At 37.4% G+C, this 19,289-nt stretch overlaps 1 protein-coding gene and 1 long non-coding RNA gene across 10 annotated transcripts; both read left to right on the forward strand.

The window, feature by feature from the left end:
• The first annotated feature begins 1,918 nt into the window (after positions 1 to 1,918).
• LOC133729895 (uncharacterized) lies at positions 1,919 to 6,255 on the forward strand. Of its 8 annotated transcripts, none has more exons than XR_009856539.1 (7): positions 1,920 to 2,090; positions 2,581 to 2,718; positions 2,807 to 2,882; positions 4,169 to 4,626; positions 4,706 to 4,785; positions 5,198 to 5,354; positions 5,870 to 6,255. It is a non-coding gene; the product is annotated as an uncharacterized LOC133729895 (long non-coding RNA). The 8 variants fall into 8 exon arrangements; XR_009856536.1 differs by having other exon boundaries at positions 1,922 to 2,090; positions 4,169 to 4,481; XR_009856534.1 differs by having other exon boundaries at positions 1,919 to 2,090; positions 4,706 to 5,354.
• A 1,474-nt stretch (positions 6,256 to 7,729) lies between these two features.
• On the forward strand, positions 7,730 to 12,834 carry LOC133729896 (uncharacterized). Of its 2 annotated transcripts, XR_009856541.1 has the most exons (9): positions 7,730 to 8,352; positions 8,597 to 8,821; positions 9,061 to 9,142; positions 9,217 to 9,324; positions 10,189 to 10,347; positions 10,470 to 10,715; positions 10,823 to 11,344; positions 12,037 to 12,122; positions 12,331 to 12,834. XR_009856541.1 is itself a non-coding variant. In XM_062157523.1 (6 exons), exons 1-6 carry the CDS (start codon positions 7,927 to 7,929, stop codon positions 10,676 to 10,678), a joined length of 1,209 nt encoding a protein of 402 aa, XP_062013507.1. In that variant the 5' UTR covers positions 7,730 to 7,926; the 3' UTR covers positions 10,679 to 10,795. The 2 variants fall into 2 exon arrangements, 1 of the variants encoding a protein (XP_062013507.1); XM_062157523.1 differs by lacking the exons at positions 10,823 to 11,344; positions 12,037 to 12,122; positions 12,331 to 12,834 and having other exon boundaries at positions 10,470 to 10,795.
• Positions 12,835 to 19,289: the final 6,455 nt, after the last annotated feature.

The following is a 19,289-nucleotide window of genomic DNA, read 5'->3' on the forward strand; positions in this document are numbered from 1 at the left end:
TATGTTGAGGGTTAATTAGTTTAGGACTATATTTTTCTTTCCTTTCTTAGACTACAAGGAATACATATTTTTTTTTTTCCTTCCCAAATTCTCAATTTAAGTGCTCTATATATAACTAAGCAGTGAGCACCACCTTAAAAGTACAATTCCCTCTAATACTCCGGTCAATCTTTCACACTTCATCATTTAAAATACGTCGTGAGTACGAAATTCATGCAATTGTTAATTTTGCATGAAACTTGTGGCTAGCTCGAATACTTTACTAATGTTAGAGAATTTTATCCTTTTGACAGATCCAAGATGGGTGGTGGGGCTTCAAAATACTCTTCGGAAGGATTAGAAAGCAGGAAATTTGAGAATACGTCACTAGCTTTGGACCATAAACTCAAAGGGACGACACTTATTGGTTTTGTTTATGAAGTGGGCATCATAGTTGGAGCTGAATCTAGGGCTTCTAATGAATATGATGAGCTTCTATATCCACTTATAAGTAAACTTGAGTGTGGTTTTTTTTTTTTTTTGATCGTCACTTTGAATGTTTTTCCATGTCTTTCAGTTCGAGACAACAGACGCAAAATGACTCCAATATCTTCCAACATGATTTACGTAGTACAAGGGGTAGAGGCTGATTGTACACAACTGAGGTTGCATATAAGTGAGAAGTTTCCGGACATGGTAAGGGCACCTATTACCATGCTCTAAGTTTTAATTACTTGAATTTGGAAAAAGAAACATACTAACCATGCCAGTTGTTTGACAGGATGAACATCTTGGCAATGCACCTACAGTTTCATGTGTAGTAGAAACGGTGTATAAGTATCTGAACAGTCTCGATGACAAGAATAAAGTATGTGGAGCCATCGTCGCTGGATGGGATGCTTCGGTAATGAAAATTCATTCACTTAGACTTTTCCTTTATTGGTTTATAATGATTTAGCTTCTAACTATTTTCTTGGTTATAGGGTCCTCAAAAAGGTTGTGCGCTAGGAAGTGGTCAAGTTCATGCTCTTCGTATCCTTAATAAAAGGTATATATATGTGCTTCTTCAATCGGGTTTGCTCAAGGTTTGTTATTTTGTCTGTAAATATTGAGTATCTTTCTACTAACCAGAACTGTTTATACTATAGTTACAACTACAATATGTCGTACTTTTTTTTTTTTTTTTTTTTTTTTTGTGTTTATCTAGTTTATCACATTAATAATTCTGGATGGGAGCCGCTACCTATCATGAATGCGTTGGAAGCTAACACAAGATATTACGACCTTCACCGTCGCTATGAATGGAAAACGCTTTTCTTGGTTGTGGATGCCGGGATCCAACCTATTTCTGCAAATGACCTTATAGAACACTTCAAGCAATTACTGTTATATATATATATATATATATATATAGGAATATGTATATAAAATTTGCGTTTTATTTTTAATTTTGACAGGCCACATTCAAAGTTATTCGCATCCCATCGTGTAGCCCTCTGTAAATTGGGAGGTGATCGCCTCTACTTCCACCGCCTTGTGTTCGAGTCTGACGATGATGCAGAAAGGGCATATGAAACTACAACTCCTCATGGTCGAACTACTCCCTCGTACCTAGAATGGTTTCCAGATCAAGTGGTCTTGGATAATAAGAATCCAAGTGTTACAGTATTTATGTGAATTGGAGCTCAAGGGATTTGCTGGAATTTGTACACGATGAATGTCAGTTATTATATAGGTAGATAGTTAATTAGCTGGATGCTTGATCACAACGCTACATAGTTGGGATTCTTATTTTTTTATTTTTTTGGTAAAGACATTTACTATATAGTAAATTCTCAACGCACTGTTCATCGGCTTATGAACAGTTCCGGCGCGAGCCGAGCCGGTCAAGGCTGAAAAGACTATTTTGTCCCGACACCTGTCTTCCTGCTTTGATCTCCCGTGTCTTTCTTCTTTGCTTCACAGTTGCTTCACAGAGAGGTAGAGAGAGTGAAGGGAATTCAATTTCTTGGACAGTTGGGTTGTTGCTCAGCAGTGTGTGTATTTCTTGCTTCGACACCTGGGGTGGTTGTCAGTGCTATCGTGTCTATGATACCTCGCTCCACCCAGAGGTAAATAGTGTTGAGGATTGTGCAATCGGTCTTTTATTTGCATTTGAGAATTTTTGGCAAGATTACTTGCAACCGATTTGCGGGTAATTTCAGTTCTGATGTTGCATGTCATGGTTGCGTCTGTGTTTCTTCGATTTAGGGTTTCTTTGTTGGCTGTTTGTTGGATTTACAGTTCGTCAAATTTGATTTGTGTTGAAAGAGTGGGTTTTGGCGATGAGTTAAATTTTGGGTTTCATGTAATCTGTTTTCTGAAGCTGATAAACACGATGTTTTTTTTTTTCTTTTTTCTCTTTGTTCTTGGCTGAGCTTTGTGTTTCTGTTGTTGATAGAGTGAAAGAGAGGGAGAGAATTCCAGAGAATATGTTCTGCATGTTCTCCGTGTGTGTGTTTTTGTGTTCTCTGATAATAGTAATAATCAAGAAACACGGAGAATGAAAGAATTTGTGGTTCTTTTTGAAAGAATTTTGATTTGGGGTTTTGGTGATGTCAGGGGTTTCTGGGTTATTGGCTTAACCTTGAGGTGGAGGTGTGTTGAGAAAGGCAGCAGAGCTGCTGAGGTGTGGCTTCAAACATCCAATTCCAGAGTTATTGTTCATGCTTGGAGACATAGATTGCTTCTACATTCAAGGTTCCTTAATTCTCCTCTCTCAATTTTGTCCATTGTAATTGTAAACTGTTCCTATTTAATGTTAAACTGTGATTGGTTTTGTATGCAGGTTTCATATGCTACTGTTGTAAGAAATTGGTCTGCAAGGTCTGAAGAGAAGGAGAAGGTTGAATCTGTAAATCAAGGTAAATGGAAGAGAATACATGTTAAGCAATTTTTGAAATCATGCTCAACTTTAAATTTTTAGAAAGTTTTTGATAAGGTTTTTTTTTTCCTGAGATTTCTAGAGGATGAATTTTTTTGAAGTTGTAACCTTTGAACATTTTAGTTCAATTTTAAAGCCATAGCCCGAGAGTAGAGTAGAAAATTGATATGAGGTGGTCTGCTGGTGTGAGATTATATGCTGTTGAGGAACTCTTCTTATGCTAGAAAGATGGTATATGAAAGAGGGTTTTGGTTAGATTGCTCTATGGGTTTGATTTCTGCATGTCTGACGATCTCCACATGATGTCCATTCTCTCTTTATCGTAAACATTAATCAGCCTTCTTTACTTGGTGATGAATGTGTCTACATTCGGGTGTGTTTTCTTTCTGCTTTCTTTGTAGCGAAATCATTCTTTATTTTCTTTTTTTGGGGCTCTGTTTTGTCATGAAGAGAGAATGAGTAGATATGTGGATTTAATCATGATTATATAGAATTGCAAACTAGGAACCCACTAAGTTTTCGTAATGTTATATAAACAATTTTGTTGATTGAATTCCTATAGCACTAAGTTAAATGATTAACTTATTGGAATTGGATTTACATAAGGGTCCGGTTTTCAAGTTACACTCTCTAACTGGTTTCTGTTTTGCTTCTTGGCTGACTGAGTTTTGTGTATTGATTGATTGGTCATTCAGTAGAGAAGGACATATTGTATGGCAGGAGTAATATTTCATGGTGTTTGAAAGGAAAAAGTATTAGGAGTATTACTTACACAATAATGAACTTTCTATTGAAGTTAGTTTTGGTAGAAGTTAATAATGAAAATGCAATCAAAGACAATGAAGAGAATAATGGTATTTAAGTAGTCAAGTGTAAATGTTTTCAGCCTTCTTAAAAGCGTGTAACCTCAGTGAAAACAAAAATCTGTAATGCAAAGAATGAGAGAAAGATTGCAAGGCTTTGCAGTGTAATTTGTGTCGTATTCTTTGTTTGTGTTGATAAACAAGTAGCAAAGTTAATACTGCAATGAACTATTTACAGATTTACAGAGAATAGTATTGTGCAATGAACTATTTAAAAAGGATATTCTATTGTGTAATGTTGTTCTAAATATACTAAATGTGTGCAATGTCATGGGTTCCTCTAGAAACCATTGCCTGGTCTTAATAAGTCAATAACACCCAGTGGCTTTATATGTTTGCAAGAGCTTCTTTTGTGCAATATGGATGCATTTCTTCCAACTGAAAAGTAGAATACCAAAAGCAGGTGAAGCTGTAAAAAATACAAGTGGATAATGTGAGAGTAGAAACTAGGTATAAAACCTGCGCGACAACAGTAGTTCTTGGTCTTTTCGATTCTTCTCTTGCACCGATCAGCACCGCCTCAGTTTGCCCTATATGCAGAGAAAGAAAAAGGTGGGGAATTCACTTTGAGAGAGAGAGAGATCAAATTTCCCGAAGAATATATCTGATCCCGTCAGAGAAAGAGAGAGATAGAGCGCTCGCAAAAGGAAGATATATCGGCCTTAACCAAAGAAATGGGAAATTGGAGAGGAGGAAGGGAGAATTTTATCAAGGCGGTATTGCTTCTTCTTGCTCTGGTCATTGGTTTTCAATTCGTTTTTTTTTTCTATTTTTTTATTATTAATTTTTTTTTGGGTTTCTTGCTTGCATGCCTACATTCCGGTTGGTCTTGCCTGAATCCTTTGGTTGGAGGTGTAGATAGTGAGTCTGGGGCCTTTTTTTCGTTTGATTCCTGATTTGGTTGTTCTCTTATGCTTTTTTTTTATTTTTTTATATGCAGGTGGTTGTTTGTGAATTTTGCAAAATGGAATAGCAGAGAAGAATTGGTGGGGAGAGTTTGGGTTGGCTGAGCTCCCAAGGGTTTGTTTGTATTTAGTTGTAATTGATTTTAAATATTTTTTTCGAATTTTCATTTTTTGTTAGTTGATTTCGTTATTTGAGAATTGAGTTGTGATTTTTCTATATTTGGTTCTTCTGCATGTGATGATTTGTATTTGGAGAGTTGAGAAAATGAAGAATTCGTGATTTCTGTTTGATGAATTGATCTATCTTTCATCATCTTTTCGTTCCCCCAATCTTTTTTAAAATTCTGTTCTTACTTAAGTTTAAGTACACCTATCTCCCTTTGTTTTTATACTTTATAGCTTCCAGAGTTCAAAGACACAGAAATTGCACCAAAGTGATTAGGCTTAGTCTAGATGACTTAGAATTAAAGGATGGTTTTGTTTCTCAGTTGAATTGCAGTAAGTTGTTTTTCCATTTGTCTATGCAGGTTTCCAAGTAGGGATTTGGGTGTATGGGACTATAATGTGCCGGTGCCTGAAAATTTTGGCATATCAATGATCAAGTGTGCATATGATAGAGGAATAACATTCTTCGATACATCTGATGTTTATGGACCACTTGCTAATGAAGTTTTTATCGGAAAGGTAAAGTGTTTTCCTTCCCAAATAGTCATGAATTGAGCATGGTTCAAGGTGTGGTTCACATGGTTATGCATGCATCGTTTTCATATTTTTGCATAATTGACAGACCATTATTACCCCATGAGAGTTTGTATATTTAAGCGGGACTGATCATGTATTCTAATCGGCTGAGTTTCTGTTCAGTTGTCTTTGGAATACATGAATAGCGTAGAATTTGGTTGTTAGCGGACCCCTTTTCTTCTTTCAGTTTGTGAAATTCTGTTTTGTGCACAGTTTCTGTTGATAAATTCTGTTATTTCCACATTTTCTTTGAAGCAAAGTCATTTGTTTTGTTTTGGCTTTTTCATAAAAAGGTTTTAGAGTGATAGTTCAAAGCTCCCGTTCTCTTCTGTAAGCCTTTCTGAAATAAATTTTTACCAGATGCTAAGAAATATTTTAGGTTCTCTAAACTTCAAATTAGTTATGTTGGCCCAGCAAAGGGATTAGATGAGTCTGACATATTACACTGGCTGAGATAGGTGAAATATAAGCAAGGTATTCTTCACCATCAACCAAAGAAAGTGAAGGAGGACTTGGTCATGAAAAACATAGATTTGGCTGGTGTTTAGAGCAATGTGATCAATAACCATGACATAGAACTCAAAGAAGAAGAAAGTGCCTTGCTGAAGGCTTGAAGATTCCAGTTTAGCCGCTTAGGCATGTGAGAGTAAAGCAGCTCCAGTTTTGTCATATCAATTTTTCTGCTTGGTGTTGTAAATATATCATTATTATTAGGTTTTCCATAAGCAAGGTTCTGATTTTTTTATACTGAACCCTGCAAGTTTGGTTAATCTATTATTGGATTTGAGATTGTAGTAGATTTGATTGAGAGCTTAATACAAATCTCAATTCTTAAGTGTGTCAATTTGTTTTTGTTACCTACAACATTCTTTCTTAGTCTACAACTAAATTAATCAACCACAAACCCCGCGGCAAAGCGCGGGTACCATTACTAGTATATAGGATTCAGACAGGAAAGCCTTTGAGCTATGTGATGTGTTGGCAGCATTCATATCTTTCGTTTTGAGCCATGTGTATCTTTTGTCCGTTAGAGAGAATCACTTCTTTACAACATCTTAATTTGAAACTAATTTGTTGTTCTATCCTTTCTCATTTTGGTTTTTGTTTCAAGACGAGCCATCTTCAGCCTTTTGCCCTTTTCAATTTTTCATTCTTGGTCTGAACCTCTTTCCCTCTTCATGAAAGTTTTTCTGCAAAATCTTAAACACAAAAGTTTTTATAACTTGGCAAAAAAATTCGAGGTAGAATAACTACCCAACCTCAAACCTAATGAATCCGCCCCTCGGTCAATAGTGAGCTTTCTCTAAGATTTGACCATCCTCTTCATTGCTCGGAATAAAGAAAAAACAAAACAAAAATAGACTCCTTCAACAATTTTTTTGTTTAATTTTAAAGAAATCAGCTCATTGCAATGATCAAAGAAATTACACATAATGATCTACTTCGATGGGGCTGTCAAAAAAATCACTACCTAAATGATTCAACTTTTTAAGATCATGAAATTCAGCCAAAGTCAACCCAGAAATGTTGTAGAAAATCAAGAGCCAAGACATTCTTAGTATTTATGGGGACAAATCTTAGAGAGAACCGACGGATTCCACCCACATAAAAAGAGGAATTCCTATAAAATAAAACAAGAAAAATAAAAACTAGAGCCCAAGCCCAATTGCATTGGCCATAAGCCCATGAATTGAGGAAAAACACTTGACCACGGACTAGCCGCCATCAGCCCCACACCATCTGCCGCGAGTTCGATGACCATCCCACCATCGCCAACGTTGACAAAGCAAGGTCTGACTACAGCTCAATGCAGAACCAGCAAGCTGCAGCAACCTTCTCCTAGCCTAAGATGTGTGACCATCCTAATCAAGCTCAATCGCGCCACCATCCTTCCAACCCGGTAACCCAAGAACTACCAAGCCCCATTCTGACCACGTCGACACTGAACTTCAGACCAAGAAGCAAAACTTGAGAACATACCCCGATCTAGTCAGAATGATACCACACGCCTCCATCGCTCTCACCTTGATAAGTTTTGAGAAGACGATGACAAGACACCCCGCCGTCCTTAGTCTCTACTATGAGGTTCTTATCTAAATTCTTGATTTTTTTTTTTTTTCCCTTTTACTTATCAGGTCAAAAGATACAAATGTAACATAAGAAAATAAAAAATAAAAATGGAAAATGGGGGTATATTTTTTTCTTTTCAGTCACGTGCGTAATTAGGACACATGTTTTCGTATTCACTCACGTGCGCAATTACTAATTCTCCATCAGTCTAGTATGAATCAAGTTCAAAGTTGGAATTTGGAAATTAGGTAGTTAATTAGTAACCATTATGAATCCAACAGCATCACTCTCTCTCTCTCTCTTAACTCCTCGTCACCTAACCCTTCCTCGAAACTCGAAACTCGAAACTCGAAACCGAACTCCTCTTAGCTCCCCTTCTCTCTAGCCTCCCACCAAATTAAGCTTTCCTTCACTAGATCAATCGATCCATCAATCGGGAGCAGAAATGCACAAGCTCCGCGGATCTAGCTCTCGCAAGTCAGAATCTTCTGGGAATAAGTGGTATTCCAAGAGAGGGAAAGGTGGTAATGATAACGAGGCAACTCAGAGAGACGAGGAAACGCCAGAGGTGACCCGGTTTATGTTTGCCGTTGTCACTACAACTGAAGGTAAAGCGGATGTCCTCCAAGTACGTCGTGTGCCAAGGCCGAAACCCAAAGCGGACGAGATGCTCGTAAAAGTGTCCAGCGCGGGGGTGAATCGACCGGACATCCACCAGAGGGAGACGAAGTTACCACCCTGGGAAGGAAGCAGCGACGGAGGAAGCAACAGAAGAAGCGACTACCTCGGACTCGAGTGTTCTGGAACCATCAGTGAGTATGGGGTGGGCATGTCCGAAAAAGATATGAAAGCCTGGAAAATAGGCGACAAGGTAATTTGGACTAGCTAGCTACTTCAGATACATACGTACATATATGCTAGCTATTAGGGTTAATTTGTCTCTTAATTAATTGATTTAATTGGACAGGAAATTGGTAAATTGTGGGTTTCGATCTAGCTATAATGTCAAGATGTGGACTTAATTTTCATCCTTTTAGGGGTACAAGGAGATTGGTAAAAAATTGCAGTTTTCTCATAAAAACGTGCTGTTGGTTAATGTGTTAAGTTGTTTGTAGGTGTGTGCTATTACCGACGGAGGAAGTTATGCACAGTATGTCGCTGTTCCAGTTGCACAATTGCTTCCTTTTCCATCTAATAGTACTAGTGTAAAGGAGGCTGCCACATTTCCTCAAGCTGCTTGTACTGTATGGTCAGAGTTGTTTATGGAGGAAAGGCTATCTGATGCGCTGCAGGAGTATGAGAAAAAAGGGGCTCGTCTTTCTTCTGGTGAAACACTTTTGGTGAGAAATCAACTTCCATATATAGTACTCTAGTATTCTGTTTGCGTTCCAGCAATTTGATACAAGAATCTGTAATGATTTGATGTATATTTGTGATGAAGTATGGAATATTTTGTTACAAGTATAATGTCTACCATACTATTAAACATTTTGCAAATACTATCATCAACTGTCTGGCATTATTTATGTTCTTATTTTTCTCTAATGCATATATAGCTTTTGACATATCTTAATTTCAGATTCATGGGGGGTCAAGTAGTATTGGAACATTTGCCATTCAAATGGCTAAACACCAGGGGGTGACTGTATTTGTCACTGCAGGTATATAAGTCAAACTTTTTGATTTACAGCATAACTCCTTTTATATATTAATAAATCTAAATCATGATGACCAGGTAGTGATGAAAAATTAGAAGCTTGTAGGAAGCTTGGAGCTAGTGTATGCATCAATTATCGTAAAGAGGCCTTTGAGAAAAGGGTACTGATGGAAACAGAAGGCAAAGGTTTGTTTTCACATTAATAACCACAAGAATGAGTAATCTTAATCACTGTTTATCTATTAATTTGGTCACAGTTAGATGATTTATTATGCATGCAAGGTGACCAAAATGCAATCTCTCTCTCTCTCTCTCTATATATATATATATATATATATATATATCATTCTAACAAAGGATCAAACACCTACCGGTTGTGCACTTATATATATATATGCAATTTCATCACCTAGTGCATATTTGATTCAGCTTATTGATCTGGTACAATTCTTGAGAGCATAGGTAAAAGATATTACTATTTGGGTTTAATTGGGTGTTCATGCCTTAAACTATGAAACATATGAATGGCTTATTTTATGTTTAATTAGAGGGAATTATCTAGTTGTGAGAGTTTTGGAATAGAATCACAGGAAGGATGCCTATGGCTGCAGTTAGGCAAGTGAGACATTACGTACTTACATATATGACATCAAATTGGCAGATGTTTTTTTTCAGCCAAAAGCTTGCCAATGGCACTATAGGGTTAGGTTAGTGAACAACTGAAGATAAGATTTTTAATTTGGAATTTAATTGATTTCTGGTTTCACCTACAATTGCAAGAGCAGGAGTAATTAATGGAAAGTATAATGACTTTAAACTGTTTCTTGTATAACCTGTGAAATGAAAGAGTTAACACCTTCCTTAATTTATAATAAGTGCACCTCTAGTATATATGCCAAATTCTGCTAAGAGATTATTACATTTCTATATATTCATGTCTCTGCAACTAATAAAGATATATAATTCGAATGAATATGATGGTACTTGTGGTGTATATTATGTGGACTTAGCTTAAGCCACACAACTAAATATTTATATTTTCAATGGCAGGTGTGAATGTTATCTTGGATTGCCGTGGGGAGGACTATTTTCAGCAAAACTGTTCTTGCTTAAGTAGTTCTGGGGGTAGGCTGGTCACCATTGGTCCTAATTGTAATACGTTTGGACAAGATTCTCACAAGGAAAGTTTGGGGCGCCACATTGTCAATGGTACATACTAAACTGGAGTATTATGTTGCTTCTCAGTATTAATACCTTGGAGATTTCATGTTATTGCCGTTTGTTAATATGTATTAGTTATAATTTATAACTCATGGTGGTTGTTCATGCAGCTTGTGCATTGCGGAACAGAACTCCAGAAATGAAAGCCTTAATTGTTAAGAAGGTGCTGAAGCATGTTTGGCCTGCAATAAGGAATGGCAGTGTGACAGCTTCCAATATCAAGACTTTCACCTTCAAGCAAGCAGCAGAGGCCCATGCACTCATGGAGTCTGGCAACTTTATTGGAAGGATTTTGCTTATTCCAGGGACATTACCATGATGGAACCAAATGAAGCTAGAATGTTAAAATTAGTTAGGTATTAGCAAGACATTTTAAGTACAATCACTATTGTAGTACAAGGATATGGTTTATTGAATTATTAACCCTCTCTCTCTCTCTCTCTCTCTCTCGATAACAAAAAAGAAAAATTGCTCCTCTCTCTCGACCAAGTTCTTAAGCTCAGGACAGATCCTCTTCTCTCACTTCGTCTTCAATTTGAGCTCAGAACCTCCTCTACTCTCAACTCTCTCTGTGAATTTTCGGATTTGAATGTGTAAACTTGTTGATGGTTATTATATGGTTCGTTGACTGAGGAAGGTCGAAGAAGGTCTCGCCAACCTTGTCGCTGGTGAAGGAAAGGACGGGGAGGGTGGCGGTTAGGGTTAGGGGTCGTCACCAGCTACTGGCTCACCCAGGTCCAGGTCGCCGGGGATCGAAATCCCGACGAGCAGTGGTCGGTTGTCGTTGCCAAGGCTGAGCCCAAGCTGGCTTCTGATTCCGGGAAGCCTCAACGTCATCGTGGAGTTTAATAACTGGCGGAAGCAGCTTGATTTGGCTGAGACCATGGCGGTGATTCGGGCCTTGGCGTCTGTTATAAGGTCCAGTGAGGCCACCACTATGATGGAGCTCAAAATTGAGCTCATGAAGGCTTCTGATTCCCTAAAGGTGACTCAATTTCTCAGCCTTAATCTGTGTTCTGATTCTTTGATTGGCAAGTAAAGTAGTTCATGTCCTAGTTCAATTTGGGAAAAGTTATTTTAGCTTGGAAATCAATGTGTAATTGAAATTTGTGGGTTCATGAATCCTCTACTGAAATTGAAATTTAGCCATGCATGTAGATGTAGTAATCTTGATTTTGAAAACAAAGCTTCGGGAACATTTTCATCAAAAGTTGAAAACCAATGCATTGTTCTAAATTGTACTGTTAGTCCTCTAGGCACTTGAAATTGTACTGTCGGTCTTAAACTTTACCGTGTCAATTAGAAGGGCCAGAAGTAAGCCGTAGCAGCATGGTAGAATCTATAAAGAAGTCATCGATGAAAATTGTGAAATTTGCCATGGCAGCGGGAAGAAGGATTTGAGGGCATTGGGTCTGAAGGTTGCGAAGAGGGGATTGTGTGTAGTTTTTGTTTTCTAGTCTATGGTAAATAAGGTTTCAATCTTCCTTCTTCCGAGATCTAATTGATTTTAACCATGGTCGTTTATCAACTATATATACTTGTACATGAATCTACCTGGATGAGCTATATTTAATCCGCACTGAGTTGTTGGAGATCTGATGCTTCTTAGCTGCATTAGTGTTGAAGTTTTGTCAAACAAGAGCGTTTGATTGGTGATGTGATTAATTTTCTGTGCAGATATCTATCTGAGCTACTCGGGGAGCGTCACAAGCTCGGTCCATTCCTCCCTGTGCTACCGAATTGCTGCAGTTTATTGAATCAAGGTCAGTTTTGAACTTTCGATTCAAGCTTGTGAATGGTTACTATAACTGCTGTTACTAGTGCATGTATAAGCTATTTTATGTTAAACTAGTTGCTGCTTAGGCTGTTGGTACCCATTGATGCAACTCTGCGAGGAATTGGTACCCATTTTTAAGTATCAGTTCTTTATTTGCTTCGTTTAGTTTGTGAAGTTGAGCTATTCAATTCCAGGAACTTCAAATTTATGTGGTTTGTGTGAGAAGATTGGAGTCACCTGTGAGTCCGGAGGATGAAGCTATTCATCATGGACACAGTAGCAGTTCTCCTCTGGCAGCAGGGGAAGATGCACCCTTCCGATGGGATCATGTTAGGGTCAAGTTGAGGAAGGAGGTATTTGTTATTGAATATGCAAACTTTAGTTGTGGAGTACATTTTCTTCTTTGTTGTGAGGTGCGCTAATTTTCTCATTACACATGCTTAAGCAGATCGTTACTCTGGGCAGATTGTTAATTGGATAATTTTAAACTGACTTAATGGACTTTGGCTCATAGCCAACCCAAGTGTCTCTTGTTTTTTTTTTTTTTGAAATCCCCAAGTGTATTTTCTTTGTTCATTTAAGATTTGACAGGATTCCCTTTCCTTGTGATTCCTCCCTTTCCTAGCTTTAACAGATACGAACTTCTGAAAATGTTGAAAAGGTACATTTATTGCTAGGATTTAGTAATTGTATGTTCACTTTTAATGGAGGAGGAATTCATCTCATTGTATCCCGTTTGGTACCCATTTTTTTGTCAAACACCTCTTTTGCTTGGATATAGGTAGCTTGATTAGTTTGACTTGGAGCAGATCTTTGTTGGTCTAAAGTTACAACACCAACTTTAACTATTGGCAGCTTACCTTCTATTAATTTGAGCCACACTTGAGCGTTACATGAATGTTCTGATTTTTTTTTTTTTTTTTTTTTATGTTCTGATTTTTCTGTGTTAGTTTTGGTAGCTAGGTGTTTAATTTGTTGGTTGGTTTGAGTTGCAGTTGCATTAGGTCTGTAGCTTTGTTCAAGTTGTTCATCATAATAGGTTTAGAGCTGGTAATGATAGATGCTCCTTAACATGTAGAGAAAGCAAATCCATTTTCTCATCTGGACATGTTATATGTATGCTGATAACCTTAATGTAAAAGCAGAGTTCTTGTGCTCTTGGTATGCTGATAACCCTAGTGTAGAATATATATATATATATATATATATATATATATATATATATATATATATATATATATATATATATATATTCTACACTAGGGTTATTTGTTTTGACTTTTATGGATTATTCATTTAGACTGATTGGAGGCCCAACTTCACTAATGCTTGTAATTGCTTGTCTTTGATGCCCAAAAAAATTTATCAAAGTAATTCAATCTCAGAATAAGCCTTCCAGACATTAAATTTTCAATTAATTGACAAACAGAACTTTACAAACTGCAAATGGAAGCATCGTGGTTCCAAGATATGCTTGTCTAGAAGGCTTATTCTGAGATTGAATTACTTTGATAAATTTTTTTCTAGTACCGAATTCTTTCTTATTGGACTAGCAGAGTGGCTTTCTTGTTGAACTCTTGAGCAAGTGTTTGAGGTTGCATACATAACAAGAACAGTATGATTTTATAGGTGACTGAATCATTTACTCACAGTTTCAGAGACAAAGACAACTGCAATCCTGTGCCTTTCATGATTGTACAGAACCCCACCTCTGTTAGATAGAGATGGATATTTGGCCACCACTATTTACAGAAACTTATCGTGGAGCAGTTCGCTGGTGATTTAACTGTCCTAGGTACTCAAACAAAGATCAACAGTTAAGAGATAAGAATTGGTTAGTGGCAAAATTACCTATCGAAAAGGACCTTGCACCGAACCATTTTACTTGCATCCTAAGTGCTTCAAGTATCAGTACATTCAAGCGAGAATTCTACCACAGTGCTCAGAGTATGGTAGATCTATAGTCGTGAAAAAGTGTATTCTTGTCACGAATATGATCCAATATGTGAAGTACAGTGTTGAGCATACAAATCTCATAGGTGTTGAACCATGTCTTGGGAGATTAGAGAAATACCTCGTATGTTTCATATGCAATACAAACCAACAGATTACAAGAATTCCAAATATCTCCAAGTAACCCAGTTTAACATACTATTTGAAGTATGTTACCAAATTTGAGGATGTCATTAGCAACCTGCTAATAAAGATGATTACCAATTTGAGTGACACTAACAGAATATAAAGATTCCAAGCAAATCAGAAAAAATCTTTCATAGTTTGCGGCCAAACAAGAGCCTCTAGTCCTTGAGTTCATGATTGTACAAACCAATTCCGACGTGATGAAGAAATGGACTTGGCAGTCGGCACAGCGCAGCATTACAACCACAAAGACTAGGCATCATGTCTTGCCGGTGGGATGAGTACATTTTACTAATAACCACAAAGTGAAAGATACACTTTCTGAAAGTACTGTCTTTGCAAAACTAGCAAAAGAGTACTCACTGCTGATGGAGACAACTACTTGGTTGTTTACTAGGATTGAAAATGACCTCACACCAATCTACATTTTCACATGTTCATAAATAGGTCAAGATCAATTCTCAATCGATTCAATTGATCATGCGATGAAATCAATACGATCTAAGGATCGTGCATTGTGATCGTCTAGCTAGGAGATACTGAAGTCGGTTCATTTAAAAGTGTGTTGTAAAATCACTTTTAGTAGAGTTTGACAGATATATATATATATATATATATGCTCACAGCGTTTGTTTGGTTAGCACTTTTTAGTAGTTTTCGAGTGCTTTCCGGAAAGCACTTGTATCTTTTACAAAAAATTTGTATATGCTCCCAACAACAGCACTTACAGAAAAAGTCTGATTGAGCAAAAGTACTTCCAACGAAACCACTATTATGTAAACCTGGAGCCAGTGGATGTACCATGCATGGTTTTCTGGATTGGTTGGTAACTCTGTGATGCGGCAATGTGCTTGAATAAATTGGAACCCTTTCAAGTTGAGAGGGATAAGATTCTCCCAAATAATTTTCAATTAATCATAGTAGCTAGAGTGATTAGAGTTGGAAGTGGAAACTATTATTGAGTAAAATATTCTCATTAGTAGCTAGCTAGAATCTTGAACGGAGAAGAGAATAATACTGACTAAAGGTGGCTTCAGGAATACTTAATTAGTGTGATTTGGTTTAGGCAAAGGATGTAGGGTGGGGGACTTCTACTTTGGCGAACAACCTCTTCCCAACTAATTGTCTAATTATATTACTTCTAATTAAAGCCAACATTTGGCAAATAAAAGCTTCCTTAAAGGAGATCGAACGTGGTAGTAGATGCAATTATCGAACTGAAGCCGTAGAGAAATAATTTACCAACGAACAAGAAGTTACGTGTGTTCTTACGGAAAATATATCATAATCATATCATCATCAATGGAGTGGAAATTGACATGCAACATGTTGCAAACCACATGTTATGGAGTAAATGATAGCAATCATAGCATGAAAGATTGAACAAGTACCAACAGTTTTATCAAATCAAACCTAAACAGTTCACTCAAAACAATTATTAATAAATGAGAGATTATTCAGAGCACCGCCATGCACTTGCACCAACATAAATGAATGGTTAGATTGCATTAAATACACTTTTTGTTTATTAAAAATAAAGTTGATAATAAATATCAAGGGTTGAGATTATTTTATAATAGTTGGGTCACTTACACCGTCGGTGCATAGAATAATTTCCATTAATAAATTAGTTTAGTTCCAAGTTTTAATCTAGATGACTACATATACAAATGAAATTTCATATTTTGGGAAACTAAATCGACCAATCCCGAAGTAGATTAGATTAGATGTGCAATTGGTACGTACATGACAGAGAAGCCAATAGGCTAGGTGACCCAATCTGATTGTAACAACTCAAAAAGAACAGAAAACGATCTATCGACCCTCTCCAATCGTTGAGCAGTGACTATTATAGAATTTTGCCTTGAAATTCTTGCGGTAGAGTACTCACTCTTTAAACGTATGACAGTGACCTCCCTAGCTATATCCTTCTATCTGGTTCTAGAAGTTAATTGTGACAGAGATTGTTGATGGTGAATATATATCTCCGAAAAACTTGGCCTCAATTATTTTGCAATATTAATCTCCACTCCTATTGGTTTTCTCACAATTACTCAAGAAATAACATTAGTGTCTCTTATTGGAGTTAAATCTCGCCGACGCTTATTGGAGTTAAATCTCAATATATTCTTGGTGACCAGGGAGAGGAAGCATTCTGACAAGATTCCCCGAGCACGGATTAGTCTCTGGGCCTAGAAAGCCTTTGAGGACACCGTGTGATTGACAAATCAAAAAAAAAAAACATTAGTGTCTCTTAAGCTTCACTTAGAGATGGGAAAATGAGTACATCAAATTTGTATACAAAAATATTAATTTGGGTTTTTAAGTTTAAGAAGAAATTGGCCAACAATATATCTCAAGTTAACATTACATACTTATAGTTTCTCGTTTCATTTATTAAATTAATCACAACCTAAATTTTACAAGCCAAGTTGAAAACGACACAAAGATGGATATTGTAAACCTAATGTTAGGATGATGTTGCTACATACAATAATTGCAGACCTATAAGAATAAGACAAGGCATGGTTTGGTTTGGGAAATTCATTTTCCATAGGACCTATGCATATTTATATATATAATTTGGTGAATTGACCAAATAAATAGACAGGTAATATATAAATGAAAATACAGAGGCATTCTAAATATATTGATTTCATGCATTCTTAATCTAACTGTATATATATCAGTGGGGAAGAAAGGGTTAACAAATTCACCAAAAAAAAAAAAGAGAGGGTTAACAACAACCAGAGACATATATAGGTTCCCCTGTGGAAATAGGGGACCCCAATCTCTGCTGCAACTACAATATATATACACAGTATCTGGTGCAAGAATATATTTGTATATATTTACATCAGATAATACATAATACATGTTATAATTCATTATTGGCGGCCAACCCAACCCTCACAACGCAACAAAAGCTCTCGATACTTCCCTTAATTCTAGTTTAACTATATTGATAGTACAAGAATCTCATGTTAAACTAGTCCTAAAAATCACGATCGAAGAAAAAAACTAATCCTTAAAGTGTGACTTTTTCAAACATAACTGCAATGAAATAATATCCCATGATGCACCCTAGTACAATCATATATTCCTCTCCCTCAACCTTGTGATTCTCTGGATCCAATTAACAAGTAAAATATATCAGCCATCATAATTATGTATCTCGAAAACCCTGATATTATAAAACGTACCCATCTGCACACCATGAAGAAATAGCAGGTGGGATTCTGATTCTGCATATTGTATACAGAGATTTGGTATAATTCGCAATACATGACGCACTTAATGAGCTTAGCTAGCTAGCTAGGGTTTCTGAATTCTGATAATGGAGATTCTTTTTTAGGATTTCTGATATAAAAAGCAGAAACAGTGGTGGGTCATTGCAGCGAGTTTTTTTTTTTTCTTCGATGAAGTCATTACAGCGTATTTAACTATTTAAGAGCTTAAAAATACCTTAAACTGTACTTGTTAACTAGTAAATATTCCCCTTGGTAAAATTGCAGTCGATTTTACAGATGCAGACAGCTTCCGATATTATTGGACTCCATCGGCGGTTTATATAGCATAGGATGCTTGATGGCAGTGAAAGTTCTATCACGTACAGGAGGCAGAGTCGGGTCCGGTACTTGGGTGTGGGTGGGTCAAGCAAAACCGAACCATTGGGATAGTGAGCCCCAGAAAAGGTCCGGTCATTGATCGCCAAGGACCTACCACAGCCCGCAGAATCCCAGAGGCCAGTGTATAAGGGAGAGAAAGAGGGGGGGGGGGCGGCTTAACTGTACAGCCACAAGATGACACTCCTTTCTTTTCCAGAAAATATGAAGTCTCCTTTCTTTTCCAGAAAATCTGAAATATCATCACCAATATTGATCCCTATCCTTTCCTTGCAGAGCTTTCAAGGTTTTATGGCGACCTAAACAGGATTACAAAAGCAAATTGTAGCTATCTTAGGACATGTGAAATTAATTGGTACTCCTTAATTAGGGTACACCCCCTCTTAAGGTTGAAGAGGATCAATGGTATATGAGAAGCAAAAAGGGGTGTGAGATGTTAATGAAGGGATGATTCAGGACTCTCCCTATTTTGAGGGATGCGACGTACGTTGAACAATTTTTATGCCACATTGATTAGTAGGTTATAATGATCACATAGATTGATTTTACATGGTCATGATCTATATCTTTTTTTTTTTTTTTAGAATAAGAAACATTTATTGATGATAACCAAAATTACATAACATGGGAATGACCGGTGGTGGACAAGAACTCCCCACTCTCCTCCCTAGAGCCTAAACCAGTTACGGGTCCGTCATCCAGAATGACCTCCTTGAGCCGAAAGGGCCCACCCCCTAACCACCTAGATCACCCAACCTCTCGGGCTACAGAGAATCCCGAGAATCTCGATACCACCTCATAGACAACCGCCATAACAACCACCCGAGAATCTCGGGCTACAGGCCTCTTCCACACCGTGTCCCAATGATACCAGACCACGTGCAAGGATCGTTTGTCAGCACATTGACCATAAGATAAGACCGAAACTAAACCAACTCGTCCCCAGGAATGACACCAAATCCATGGCACCTCAATTTGACCCAACCCTAGCTCAAAAGAGTAGGGACATACTAATGACCAGAAAAAACTAACCAAAAGCCTAACCAAAAATAATACTCTAAACAAGGCCAGAACAAAGCTATTACAATCATCTTTCCTCTCTCCAATTTCCCCGCCGACAGACCACCGCCACAAACCTTTCCCTTTGAGCTCACCTCCCCAGAGATACCCAACCAATACCGCAAGCCACACTGATTCACCTGCTTGTCGTCGGCCGGATCCAAATCTAGAAACAGATCCATTCCAATCCAAACCACCGAGAAGCAAGAAGGAAATCACCGTGCCCTTCCACCTCGAAGCGAAATAGCTCCACCCATTTGTGTCCATCCGCCTGGGAGCCCGAACCCACCTCTGCAACCATCGTCGAGCGACCCACCTCTGAGCAGAGA

The sequence above is a fragment of the Rosa rugosa genome, chromosome 2, assembly GCF_958449725.1.
Source record: "Rosa rugosa chromosome 2, drRosRugo1.1, whole genome shotgun sequence".
Classification (NCBI taxonomy): domain Eukaryota; kingdom Viridiplantae; phylum Streptophyta; class Magnoliopsida; order Rosales; family Rosaceae; genus Rosa; species Rosa rugosa.

What these genes read in the sequence shown, in the direction of transcription:
- LOC133729896 (XM_062157523.1), top strand. Translation starts at nt 7,927, where the DNA reads ATGCACAAGCTCCGCGGATCTAGCTCTCGCAAGTCAGAATCTTCTGGG. An exon ending in CCTGGAAAATAGGCGACAAG is followed by an intron (nt 8,353 to 8,596) that starts GTAATTTGGACT and finishes AGTTGTTTGTAG; the next exon opens with GTGTGTGCTATTACCGACGG. An exon ending in GGGGCGCCACATTGTCAATG is followed by an intron (nt 10,348 to 10,469) that starts GTACATACTAAA and finishes TTGTTCATGCAG; the next exon opens with CTTGTGCATTGCGGAACAGA.